This window comes from Acipenser ruthenus, chromosome 34 (assembly GCF_902713425.1).
Source record: "Acipenser ruthenus chromosome 34, fAciRut3.2 maternal haplotype, whole genome shotgun sequence".
NCBI classification, from domain to species: domain Eukaryota; kingdom Metazoa; phylum Chordata; class Actinopteri; order Acipenseriformes; family Acipenseridae; genus Acipenser; species Acipenser ruthenus.
Genome location: NC_081222.1, coordinates 12,258,007 through 12,271,274, shown reverse-complemented (window position 1 = coordinate 12,271,274; position 13,268 = coordinate 12,258,007). Strand labels below are relative to the sequence as shown.

Below are 13,268 nucleotides of genomic sequence, written 5' to 3'. Positions count from 1 at the left end.
CTGTAGCTGTACAGTGTAAACAGCGGGGTCAGTTGATTTCAAAATTAATATTCCATCACTGCCTAGTCCATATACAATTAAATACTGCACACATGCAGCCACTGCCTCCTAGGGCAAAGAGTTTGTCTGGAGCCCTGCGTGACACGTCTCAACAGTGCGTACAGAACAGCACAGAACACCAAGTTTCAACGCAACTGCATGAGCAGCTCTGCAGACACATGTAAAAATGTAACGGATATACAGACAGACGGACGGACGGACAGACAGACAGACACCCCTCTATATCCCCGGAATCTGATATGCTCAGTAACTTATGCCAAGTCACGTTTCAGGACGACTGGATAAGCAGCTCTCCAGATAATGGTAGTGTAGCGATGGTCAATGGATTTAACTGTGCTGTGCTGCATCAAACATGACTTTTCGAACAAACTGTGCATGTTTCGCAGCTTGAGAAAGCGTCTTTGTTTCTGGATGAATTGTAAACGCAGTTCAGAAACAGCTTTGTGCTCCCTGGCCTCGCTCTGCGTCATGTGGCGGAGCTGAATAATGCAAGGACAGTCTGCTTAGTATTGTGTGGCCACGACAGAACTCTGAAAGGAACACGATCCACAGTGGAAATGCGTTGGTTCATTTTATTTTATTTTTTTTGTTCCAGTCCTCCCCTCACTGTCTATAAAACACAGTTCAGTAAAAATCAAACATGTTTTGTGATTATTACACATGGGGGTGTGGAGCGTCTCTTATTTGAACACAAATCATTTTGCACGATTCTAGAGCTGACCTGCACTAGAATAAGTGACACACAACGTACAGATTTAACTTCCTCACAAACTATTCAGCAGTTTAAGGCGACACACTCTGCGGGATGTGCTGCTGCTGCTGCTACCACTTCCAGCAGTAGGAGGTTATAGACCATCTTTAAGCTCTGTTAAAGGCAAGGTAGAATTATACAGCACTAAACTGAATGGTTTTCTACCTTCGTCCTCAAGTGTCTGCTAGGTTTTCAGCCAGCTGCTAAACTCGTTTATAACATGCATTGTTTTCCAGTACACTTAGTGTCCCAGAACCCCCTGCAGCGTTTACAGGAAACCAATTACCTTTGATGACTGTTCTGTTATTTTTTTTAAAATCACACATCAAAAAAGGGCAATACTTTTTGTTCAACTTTCACTCTTTTGCCAGAAGAATGAATTTTTTTTTCCTTTTCTAAACCTTGCAGTGCATCCCGTTCATGCTCCCTTCTGCAACAATGCTGGCGTTGAAACGGGAAACAGTGTTGTTGCATGGGGGGGGAGAGTGATCTGAATACACTGCGGTCTAAGGTGAAATATTGAAAGCTGTATCTCTCTCTCCCCCCACAGAAGCGGTCGACAATTATAGACTACATAAATAGCAGTTTTTAAAACCACTGAAAGAGACAGACGGTCTGTTTTAATCTTCAACCCTGCAGTTTCGTTTCTCAGCCTGCAAAACCTTGCAAGCACAGGAGCTTGTGGTTTTAGCTCAGTCCAGGATCCATGGTGTGCTACAAAAGCAGAAGACTGCAAGAACCCTGAACAGCCGTTTAAAACATTCTGCCCTTCAATGCTGAAGTCTGGAGCTGTTTAATATAGGGCGCTCGCATTACAAACTGGATGCAAAGCAGGCAAAATAAGGACTCCATACACGCGGAGAAAATAACAACTGCTTTCCTTCAAATTTTCAAAATGCAAGCGGTCCAGGGATGGCAATAAGACTCTTACTGTATTCATCCATTCCAGTTCTTACTAAGAGCTCCATTAGCCATTGTGTGTAGAGGTAACAAGCTCAGGTGTGTCTTAATACTAAAACCAGGAATGGATCAGGCTGCTATGCAATCGGAGCCTTATTTCCATCCCTGCTGTCTGTGGTGGCCACAAAAACACAAACACAGTGAAATCCCAGGTTTTTATATTCCGTTTATTTAGATAGCAGGACCAAGTGCGCTGCACAGACCGCACAGTAAAAACTGCAAGAAATGAAACAGCGTCTGCGGAAAAGAGTAAACGCTGCATTCGCCTGTCCCTCAGTTTCAGTGCAGGATTGAACAAACTGGCATTTTATGAAATAAGTACGGTATTTACGGTAGTTTGCATTTTTATAATTTTCTGTCTTTTTTGGTTTCCTTCAACTCTGTTTAAAAAAAACGAAGCTCTAAATTATCATTGTTCTGCAGGCTGGAATGTGTGAAATCTTCAAACTCCAGCACAACTACAGTTAAACACTATAAACACAGTTTAAACAGCATCGTCTAGACAGGATCAAGAAAGGGGGGGGTACTGTTATTATTCTTGTAAGCTCACATTGATTCTCAAATCGACTCGCTCTCCGGCTGTTTCTCTCAGTGAAGCTGTTCGGCAGAAGGACTTGCAAAACCAGGTTGCCCAAGTATTTCCGGTCTGTTTACAGCTGGCGAAATTGAGTATTTATTTGGAGAAGTGGCGCTATTGCAAAAAGGTGACAGTTAGTACACGATGGTAACCTGGCACCATAGTCAAGGTGATAAAAAAGGTTACTATCAGTATTATCTTAATCATATCCTGATGTAACTATCACTATTTAATCATATCCTGATGTAACTATCACTATTTAATCATATCCTGATGTAACTATCACTATTATCTGCTGTATTATTGAATTGTGGTTTGTCACACTTGAACAAAAATTATTGTATTTCTTGCTCTTATTGTATTACTTGTATTGTAACACTTGAAATGTATTTGCTTGCGATTGTAAGTCGCCCTGGATAAGGGCGTCTGCTAAGAAATAAATAATAATAATAATAATAATAATAATAATTATTAACGTCACTAACGCAGATTATTTCCCTGCTGTAAACGACCCCCACTTTTCTCTCTCTCTAAACTTAAGGTCTAAAAAACATTAACGTTGATTCCGTCTTGATATAAAACTACTGCCCTTTTTTGTACTGGTCTCAGTGGTAAATAAAAAATGTTAATTAAAAAAAAAAGCTTCTGTCAGCAGATTTTCTACTGATTTGAGTCCATGTATGCGCGTTAGTAATTCGTGTCTGTTATATACAGGGCAGCAGTGTGGAGTAGTGGTTAGAGCTCTGGACTCTTGACCGGAGGGTCGTGGGTTCAATCCCAGGTGGGGGACACTGCTGCTGTACCCTTGAGCAAGGTACTTTACCTAGATTGCTCCAGTAAAAACCCAACTGTATAAATGGGTAATTGTATGCAAAAATAATGTGATATCTTGTAACAATTGTAAGTCGCCCTGGATAAGGGCATCTGCTAAGAAATAAATAATAAATACAGCGACTGTGCCAGTTCCGTATTTACATAGACATAGGTAGCTGTCTGTCTCTCGGACTGGGAACAAAAGGGAAACTATTAAGAGTCGTTTACTACCGTTTGTAAAATGATCGTGAAACCGTGTCACTTGTTCAGTCCCCACCCAGTTATAAAAATAGTATAGATTGCTGACGTTGTCACGGCGTTACCTGGCGCACCAGGTATACCAGCATATCAGGAAACGTGTGATTTCATTCCATTCTGGTCTGTTGACGTCAGTTCACTTCCTAATATACAAGCACTTCCTGAAACGAAGTTTTTTTTTTTTTCAGAACTGCAGACAGCAGCAGTGACAAAATAAAAATGTGATTTCGTTCAAATCTATGGATTGTAAGTGCTAGAAATTAGACTCCTGGTCTTATAACTTCTTAAATTGAGTTATTTATTCCGGCGGGACAGGCACAAAAAACAATGACGTCATGGCGCAGTGGATTTCCACACTTTCTCATCCCTCCCTCCCTCTTTCTTTCTCTCTCTCTCTGCAAACAATCGTGGTTTTTTTTTTCTATTTGAACGCGCCGTGTCCCGATATAGCCCGGCTCTCTGTGTATGTGTGTGTGTGTGTGTGTGTGCGTGTGCGTGTGCGTGTGCGTGTGCGTGTGCGTGTGTGTGTCGGTACGCTACGGATTTGGCGTAAGCTACGATCCAGGCGCCTGGGGGTGGATCCCAGTTCAGCTCAGGCAAGAACAGTCAGCCAGTTTACGTTTATTATTATTATTATTATTATTATTATTATTATTATTATTATTATTATTATTAGTTTATTTAGCAGATGCCTTTATCCTTACAACTACGTCTCACCCGAAAGACGGAGCACAAGGAGGTGAAGTGACTTGCTCAGGGTCACACAATGAGTCAGTGGCTGAGGTGGGATTTGAACCGGGGACCTCCTGGTTACAAGCCCCTTTCTTTAACCACTGGACCACACAGCCTCCTTTACGTTTCCCCCGGTTGTGTGAACTTCTATGAATGACACCCCCTTCCCCAGACAAGAGAATTAATTCGGGTTGTACTACAAAAAAAAAAAAGGAGCAGTTGGATTCGATTCTGTTATGATTTTGAAAAATGAATAAACATTTTTGAGTTTTGGTTGCTCACCTGCCCACGAAGTTTTCCAGCACGGAGCTCTTACCGGCGCTCTGCCCGCCGACAACGGCGATCTGCGGCAGGTCGAGGTTGCAGCTCTGCCCGATGGAGCTGAAGGCGTCCTGGAGTTTATTGATCAGGGGAATCAGATCCTCCATGCCCCGGTTCCCCATGGCTGCGCTCGGCTGTCTCTGGCTCTAGAGCGGCTCTGCGGATGTCTTGAGGAAGTCTTTCTTGGTCTGTTTTGTTGTTGTTTTGTTTTTTTTCCTTCCCTCTCTCTGCTCTTAAAGGAAGCGGAATAAAAACTACACAGATCGAGAAAGTCCACAAACACAACTTCTCATCCGGTCAGCCGACACCCGACCTCCGCTCGCTGACAACCGTCTATCTCCGCTCGCCGCTATTGGCCAGGCGCCCTGCCTGTCACCAGAGCTGAGATTCTGATTGGCCAGCGGTTTTATCCGTCAGATGGAAAAGGCGGGGAGAAATATAATTTTTTATAGCCCAACCCGCAAAGACGGCGATTGGTCGGGATAGGTGTCGCTCATGGCTTTTCTAACTTTGGATTGGCTATCTTTGATTTTGTAGGCGGGCGGATTCTTTTTTTTTTTTTTTTTTCCCAAGACTTTTGTTTGCGCTCGTCACGTGATAGAAGAAATCTATTATTTTTTTGGTTTGTTCGTTTTTATTGTTTGGGGATTGTATAACACACAATGACGTCATCCATCTGTTTAAGATAACTGAATATAACGTGTTTATTTTCCTTCAATAAATTGGTAGTAAAACACACGCACAATACAGAAAAATACAGATATTGCTTTAACGAATTCTCTATCCGCGCATTGGTTGTTAAAAGCGCAAACTCTCTTTAGAAGTGCTGTATTCAACCAATACTTGATCATATGACTACTGTATAGTATTGACAGTCCATTCACATTGTGCGTCATATTTATATAATATTATAACATAGTAATATTTCAGGTTCATAAACAAGGCAAGTTAGTCACATTTCAAATAGCCCGGAATCCCCGTTTAATTGGAAAACAACGAGGCAGCAAGACTGGGAAAACAAGAAAGCGAAAAAAGAAATTCTCAGCGCGTACAAGCTGAGTTTCTGCTCGAGGGCGTTTTGCAACACCAAACTGTTCTGTACGGCACACAAGGTCCGAGGCCACGCAACAAATTTATAATACGGAATGAAATAAACGACGAAATAAATGCAACCGTAAACAGGTCGGTGAAGGAAGTCCAAAAACCATTTGGGGACCTGAAGCGCAGAACGAAGCAAAAAAAATCAAAACTCAGTCGGCATTGCAAGGGAACCGGCGGAGGACCACCGATTGAAGTCCATCTACTATTAATTTCTTAGCAGACGCCCTTATCCAGGGCGACTTACAATTATTACAAGATATCACATTATTTTTACATGCAATTCCCCATTTATACAGTTGGGTTTTTACTAGAGCAATCTAGGTAAAGTACCTTGCTCAAGGGTACAGCAGCAGTGTCCCCCACCTGGGATTGAACCCACGACCCTCCGGTCAAGAGTCCAGAGCCCTAACCGGAGCCGTTTACACGCGCTATAAAGAAGTGAAACTGGTTTGATACCCTCCGGAGCCGTTTACACGCGTTATAAAGAAGTGAAACTGGTTTGATACCATGATTACACCCTGTAGTGGAGTGTTATAGTAGGCTGGGGTTTTCATCAGTACAACGCGGGAAGCAGTGCGTGTTGCTCTATTTCTGTGACCTTTACAACCAAACAATTTCATTTCAGCTTTATAAGGTAATGTGTCAAAAGAAAGCTTAGCAAAAAAAAAAGAAAATTATTATTATTATTATTATTATTATTATTATTATTATTATTATTATTATTATTATTGCAGTCGTAGTAGTATAATACTGAAATAACATTATCCACACATTTTTCATATCAAGAATTGAATTACTGATAGTTTTGATATCTCTAATTGCAGAATCAATGGTAATTCAGGTTATACCTCATCGGTGTGTAGCGTGTTCTTCTTCCAAGCAATCCTGGAATACGCGTTATGAACTAAACTAAAAATCTCTTACATTCCATCCCACATCCTGCACATGATTTCAATCACCTTGATTCGCCGGTGTCTGGAAGTCAGTGTTATCTCACGAGAAGCCAGTAGAGGGCGATGTTGCCCTTGAATGTCAGACTGAAAAAATATATCTATTATTATTATTATTATTATTATTATTATTATTATTATTATTTATTCAAATGTTTTACCAGGTAAGCCTCATTGAGATCTTGATTTTGAGTATATTCTGGGGGCACAGCATGACACACAGGGCCATATTTTCATTTCCTCCAGTCTTTAATTAGCTGAACATTTTTTGAAAGGGGAGGGAGAGGGAAGAGGGGAGAGAGAGAGAGGGGGAGGAGAGAGGGGAGGGGAGAGAGGAGAGGGGAGAGGGGGAGGAGAGAGAGAGGAGAGGGGGAGGAGAGGGGAGAGGGGAGGGAGGAGGGGAGAGGGGAGGGAGTGGAGGAGAGGGAGGGAGAGGGGAGGGGAGGGGAGAGAGGAGAGAGGGAGGAGAGGGGAGAGGGGGGAGGGGAGAGAGAGGGGGGAGGGGATGGAGGGGAGGGAGGGAGAGGGGAGAAGGGAGGCGAGGGGAAGGGAGGGGAGGAGGGGAAGGGAGGGGAGAGAGGGGAGGGGGAGAGGGGGAGGAGGGGAGAGGGGAGGGGAGAGAGGAGAGAGGGAGGAGAGGGGAGAGGGGGGAGGGGATGGAGGGGAGGGAGGGAGAGGGGAAGGGAGGGGAGGGGGAATCTTGTTAATTATTATTATGTTACCATATGAGATAAATCGCTCTGCGCTGCAGGGAGATGGGGTTTGAAAGAATTACAAAATGCATGTAACGCACACACACTTGTCTCAATAAAGCTACACATTACAAAAGTTCCCTTGACACAGTGTTTCTGGGTTTTTAATTTTTAAAGTTCTACAGGATGGTCATTTTCCCCACAAGTAACGGCCAAAAAAAACAATGAAATGCTTCCTCTGGAAGCTGCTTCACGTTTAAAGGAACTACCCCAGTTTACTTTCAGAAATTAATTTGCCCGTGGCTGCGTTCTTGCTGTCTGCGTGTGCATTGAATCCTATCTACAACAGGACCCACCCACGTGTGTAATCTGGCTGGTTTGAAGGTCGTTTGTTGTTTGTAAATGCAAGCTCCATCTTTTACAATTCCTATCTTAGGACCTTGACCCTTCTAAAAGTTTACACAGGGTCAGACTTGCACTGATGCTGCAGTATTCCCCCTGTGCATTTCCCATAGTTTACCACGGTTTGCTATAGATTTGTTTTTACTATGCTTTAGCGTATCTGTGTGCTTCCACGCTCATTTTCAAACACTACAGGTCAAGTGCATCGTGTGAATGTAATCGAGTTGGAGAAGCCTGTTCTAGAGATAATCTTTAATCACTAGGGCTGATGCAAGCCCAGGCACATCTCGCACTGATAAAACCTAGCAGTTTACTACCAGAGATAACGGGCTCCAGCACCAGCTGTGTGTGTGTGAGAGAGAGAGTCTGTGTGTGTGTGTGTGTGTGTGTGTGTGTGTGAGAGAGAGAGAAGAGTCTGTGTGTGTGTGTGTGTGTGTGTGTGTGTGTGTGAGAGAGAGAGAGAAGAGTCTGTGTGTGTGTGTGTGTGTGAGAGAGAGAGAAGAGTCTGTGTGTGTGTGTGTGTGAGAGAGAGAAGAGTCTGTGTGTGTGTGTGTGTGAGAGAGAGAAGAGTCTGTGTGTGTATGTGTGAGAGTCTGTGTGTGTGTGAGAGTGTGTGTGTGTGAGAGAGAGAGAGAGAGAGAGAGAGTCTGAGTGTGTATGTGTGAGTATGTGTGTGAGTCTGTGTGTGTGTGTCTGTGTGTGTGTGTGTCTCTGTGTGTGTGAAAGAGTGTGTGTGTGAGTGTGAGTGTGAGAGTGTGTGTGTGAGTCTGTGTGTGTGAGAGTGTGTGTGTGAGAGTGTGTGTGTGTGTTTGAGTGTGTGTGAGAGAGTCTCTGTGTGTGTGTGAGAGTCTGTGTGTGAGTCTGTGTGTGTGAGAGTCTGTGTGTGTGTGAGAGTCTGTGTGTGTGTGTGTGTGTGAGAAAGTGTGTGTGTGTGAGAGTCTGTGTGTGTGAGAGTCTGTGTGTGTGTGTGAGAGAGTCTGTGTGTGTGTGAGAGTGTGTGTGTGTGAGAGTCTGTGTGTGTGAGAGTCTGTGTGTGTGTGTGTGTGTGAGAGAGTCTGTGTGTGTGTGAGAGTGTGTGTGTGTGAGAGTCTGTGTGTGTGAGAGTCTGTGTGTGTGTGTGTGTGAGAGAGTCTGTGTGTGTGTGTGTGTGTGAGAAAGTGTGTGTGTGTGAGAGTCTGTGTGTGTGAGAGTCTGTGTGTGTGTGTGAGAGAGTCTGTGTGTGTGTGAGAGTGTGTGTGTGTGAGAGTCTGTGTGTGTGAGAGTCTGTGTGTGTGTGTGTGTGAGAGAGTCTGTGTGTGTGTGAGAGTGTGTGTGTGTGAGAGTCTGTGTGTGTGTGTGAGAGTCTGTGTGTGTGTGAGAGAGAGTCTCTATGTGTGTGTGTCTGTGTGTGTGTGTGTATTTGTGTGAGAGTGTGTGTGTTCTTTGATGCCAGTGATAACACACGGTCACTGACAGTTGCTGGAATTGTAAGCTGCAGAGACTTTGACTTTTGCTATAAAATGACAACATCCATGCGCTTTCTCGATTGTTTTTTTTTTCACCTTATCAGTACATACAAACTTCACGGCGAGAAGTCTTTTTTCATGGAGTTACACTTACTGCTTGGCTGAACCACCATTTCACAAACATTTAAATTAACACAACTGGATATTTATTGAACACATTCAAACATTTAAAAGACATTGAAAAAGACTTGTTTGCCTTAGAATGTATAGCATGTCTCAATTCAGTGCTACAGTTATGGATGATAGAATTTATAAAATATCTAAAACAAAAACGTACAGAATACAGATAATAAAGCCCTTTTTCAAGCTTAGTTTCGCTGTCTAGCCCATCATGACAAACAGGGAGATGTCATATATTCCGGAACGCCTGTCGGAGACTCAGTTTGACACGTTAGTCACGTTGAAGACCGGGCGACTCCTCCCCAGCCGGCTCCGACCTCCCCTCCTCCTTACAGAAGATCTCCTCCAGCCGCAGCTCTCGCTCCCAGTCCGGTCTCTCGCCGTGACGGAGGTATCTGCAGTATCGCACCTCTCTCAGGGCCTCCTCCAGGGGCACGGCTGCCCAATCCTTCCTCTGCCTCCCTCTCCTTTCCTCTCCCGCCTGCTCCTGCCCAGCCCCCTCCTCCGTAGCCACGGCAACGCACTCCTCGGACACGCCCCCCTTTAGGAGGTCCAGGTCGGACAGGAAGCTGTTGATTCTCTTCTGGAAGTCCTCTGGGACGGTAATCAAGGAGCGCCTCCTGTTTAAATATCAAACCAAGGAATCAGTGTGGATTTTCCAGTCTGATGGTTTCACAGTCCTTTGGGATCTCGACCAGGGCTGGGTTCGAGTGCCAGTGCATCTGCATTTAAATGCAAAATCATGAATTACACAGTATTCGCATTTGAATGATTTCAAATGCATTTGAACAATCCATCAAATGCCTTTAGCAAGCGCTACCGTGTAACCAAATCCAAGCGCAATTAACCACACAGCGGTTTGCGACACCTTGAAGCAAATCGCAAGGTTAATTAAGAACTTCCAAGTGTCTGAAGTCATTTCAGAACTGATTACACGAGGAGCCTGATGAAAGGAGTTTGTTAAAACAGGGAGCAGTTTGAATTGATCAAGAAAAGCTGCCCCTTTTTGATTGTTCCCTTTGCAATTATCGATGTGAAGTTTCAGTCTGTATTTTGCCAAATGCATTTGAATAATCTTTCAAAACAGGACGCTCACAGATAGAGCACCAGACCTTATCAAATACAGCTCTGGCAAAAAAAAGTTTTGCAGCAGCTAGAATTTTGAACAGACCTACCTGGCCAGCAAGTCTGCTCTGGAGCTCACCAGGGGAGCCACCTGCAGGGACGGGAGCGAGAGGCGTTTTCGGAAGAGGTGAGGTTTGGGAAAGTCGGGACGGAATTCCACAGCTAGATTCTCCAAAGAGGGGGTCTTTTCTGTTCGGGATGGGAGGACAAGAGATGGGAATCAAGTGAAAATCCAAATCGGGGAACCCCGTCTCACAATTTATATATGAGGAGGCTGTGTGGTCCAGTGGTTAAAGAAAAGGGCCTGTAACCAGGAGGTCCCGGGTTCAAATCCCACCTCAGCCACGGACTCATTGTGTGACCCTGAGCAAGTCACTTAACATTGTGCTCGTCTTTCGGGTGAGACGGTTGTAAGTAAAATAATAATAATATCACCAAGAACAGAGGGGGGTCTTCAGCTGATAAACACCAGCTAATATTTCAGTACAGACCCTACATTTCCACGCTCGTGCGCCATTTCCAATGCTGTTGGACATTTCCCCCCAGAGCTGTGCCGAAGCCCCCTCCTCACCCGTACGTATCTGCAGCAGCTCCTGCCTCAGCTGCCTCCTCTCCTCCTGCAGCAAGGCGAGGCGTCTCCCGCAGCGCTGCTCCAGGGAGCTCAGGCTGCGGCTCAGCCTCTGCTCCGCGTGCTTGTTCCTCCTCTCCGCCAGCTCTGCGCGCTGCCCCCGCTGCATCTCTCAGTCTCACCGCGCCTCGAAGCTGGAGCAGAAACACACAGCGAGACTGCAGCGAGCGCAAGAAACTCCACAGATACTTAAATATAGAATAAATGATCTTATCAAAGCTGTCACTGATTGATTTATACACTTCTTCAGTTTGCTTGTACACACTCAGCGTGATAATAAACCATATAATGGAGGCAGTACCGACAACCAGGCTTTACCTTTTGTTGGTAGTATTTCAGTGTGCTGTAGTTTACTGTAGTTTACAGCACTTGGCCAGATTGCTAATCTCTGCCACTGGGGATGAAGTCCTGTGCGTGGGGATATAGCGGAGGGAAGCGGTCGTACTTAAATACTGTACGCCACGCTCCTCAGTCACGACTGGAGCGCACAGGGGGATATGGAATTGATAAAGTGGGGCACATATGACCTCGTGTAGAAGAGATGGATGTTCACTGTCTGGAACAACGATGCAAACCCCCAGCAAGAAACTGACAGCGTTTAGATATTGCTAGGAAAAAACAGAGAGCAAGCAGAGTATTCAAAGTTCCGCTTCACGCACGCGCATTTAGGTAAGATACATAAGACAGGCACTCATCGGTGCGAGTGAGAAACAGCTAACTGACTCCTCTCCTGACGGCAGACCATCGCCCTATCTGAGCTTTCCCCCAGAGAATTAGGAAACCGATCACCGTCTGGTTTCTGTTGATAAGGAGGCGCTACATTGCTGTGTCGAACGATACCTGTTTACAGGTGTGTTGAATAATGCAATCGGTAAATGGAAGCTCGCTAACATAGCAGCTGGTATCGTGCGCACTCATTCCAGACATCACACGAGTTTCCTTACATTAAATTGTGATTAATAATCCACAGTGACGTGTTCATTCTATAGCATTGTGTCCATACTGCTGACAGAACGTGATCACGCGGATATAGCTTTTAATTTGGCGGGGGATGTGTGTTGCTAATTTAATTAAGACACTATCGGCCATCTCTTTGTACAGCAGGTGCTAGGATCCTGAAATAGCATGAAAATGAACATAATTTAGCTGTTTTATTTATCACGTAATCAAAGAAACTACAAAATGAAATCACAGAAGTCTACCGGAAGCCATAATAGTAGTACATTATTTCATGTTAGATTTTAAAATATCACATTTTTCAATTTTTGTCAGTTTTTCGTTAAGTAGATGGAAAACTACACAGCGGTGTGTAATTCAATATGTTAACGTGACATTATTCAGCAGGTTTCATTCGACTTCATGAAGTTAATTCTAGGGTGATGCTAAATTTGTGTCCATCGCTGTATAACGTGAATAAATATAAAAAGATAATACTGGATTTATTTATTAAATTTTTAGCCACAATACTTCATATTAGTGTTAATTATTGTAGTTCCTTAGATGTGTTTTCTTGCTAAACTAGTTAGAGTATTGTAATCATTATAAAACAGCATTTTAAAAATAAATTATGGTTTAAAATGTGTTTTCTTACAGTGCATTTGGGTGTTATATAAAATTCTACACAGGTAAAAACATCCAAGACTTACTTGAGTTCTTGAAGCGGCGATAGTCGACCTGATTCAGCCAGTTGAAAAAAAAAGTTCAAAATTGAAGTGCTGCTTGAGTTTTGAAGCGTACTTCTGAAGTCCTGATCTGTATTTATCCAGAGGAACTCACTGTCGCAATTCCTACACACCGTTACCGTGCCGACCGGTTTGAAACCATCCGGGAGGCGAGAGTCGCTGACAGGCAGGTAATCCAGACTGGGGGATCTTGCAGGAATCGTGTGTAAATCGCACCCAGCGCTTGAGCAAACACTGCCTGACACTTTGGCAAACAGCCGATCCTGTCTTTAGAAGGTTATCAAACGCGGCCTGCTAATGTGTTTCTGTACACAGATTGTAAACTTGCGCTCCTTGCAAATTGCGTGCAGGGTCTATGTGAAACTCCGCCGGGCTAAATATGGGTGTATTTCATCTGGTATTAAAATTAACACAGACAGGAGGTCTAACTAATGCATCCTCCAAGATTAAGAGGTTTTTTTGGGGGGTTTTTTTAAGTACGTTTCTTAATTGTTGATGGGTAATTGGTTCATTTCGACCCTGGTGTTGCAGAGCGGCGATTGGCTGAATAAGACAAAAACTGACAAATATTGAAAAATGTGACATTTCGAA

The 13,268-nt window shown here is 44.0% G+C and overlaps 2 protein-coding genes across 9 annotated transcripts in view; both read right to left on the bottom strand.

Moving 5' to 3' along the window:
* LOC117409822 (dynamin-2) overlaps positions 1-6,442 on the bottom strand; it is a 66,169-nt gene extending 59,727 nt beyond the window's left edge. For 4 of the 8 annotated variants that reach the window (XM_059006972.1, XM_059006970.1, XM_059006973.1 and 1 more), the window contains exon 1: positions 4,434-4,812. In XM_059006972.1, coding sequence (XP_058862955.1) covers positions 4,434-4,594 — 161 coding nt within the window. In that variant the 5' untranslated portion in view covers positions 4,595-4,812. Of the gene's footprint in view, positions 1-4,433; positions 4,814-6,421 lie in introns of those variants that run through there. The other 4 variants (XM_059006975.1, XM_059006976.1, XM_059006977.1 and 1 more) reach the window with 3 other exon arrangements.
* A 2,687-nt stretch (positions 6,443-9,129) lies between these two features.
* Positions 9,130-13,144, bottom strand: LOC131705027 (uncharacterized). Its single transcript, XM_059006981.1, has 4 exons — positions 12,642-13,144; positions 10,939-11,129; positions 10,418-10,556; positions 9,130-9,862 (listed from the first exon to the last, which is right to left on the bottom strand). The coding sequence occupies exons 2-4, from the start codon at positions 11,102-11,104 to the stop codon at positions 9,514-9,516; spliced, it is 654 nt and encodes a 217-aa protein (XP_058862964.1). The 5' UTR covers positions 11,105-11,129; positions 12,642-13,144; the 3' UTR covers positions 9,130-9,513.
* Positions 13,145-13,268: the final 124 nt, after the last annotated feature.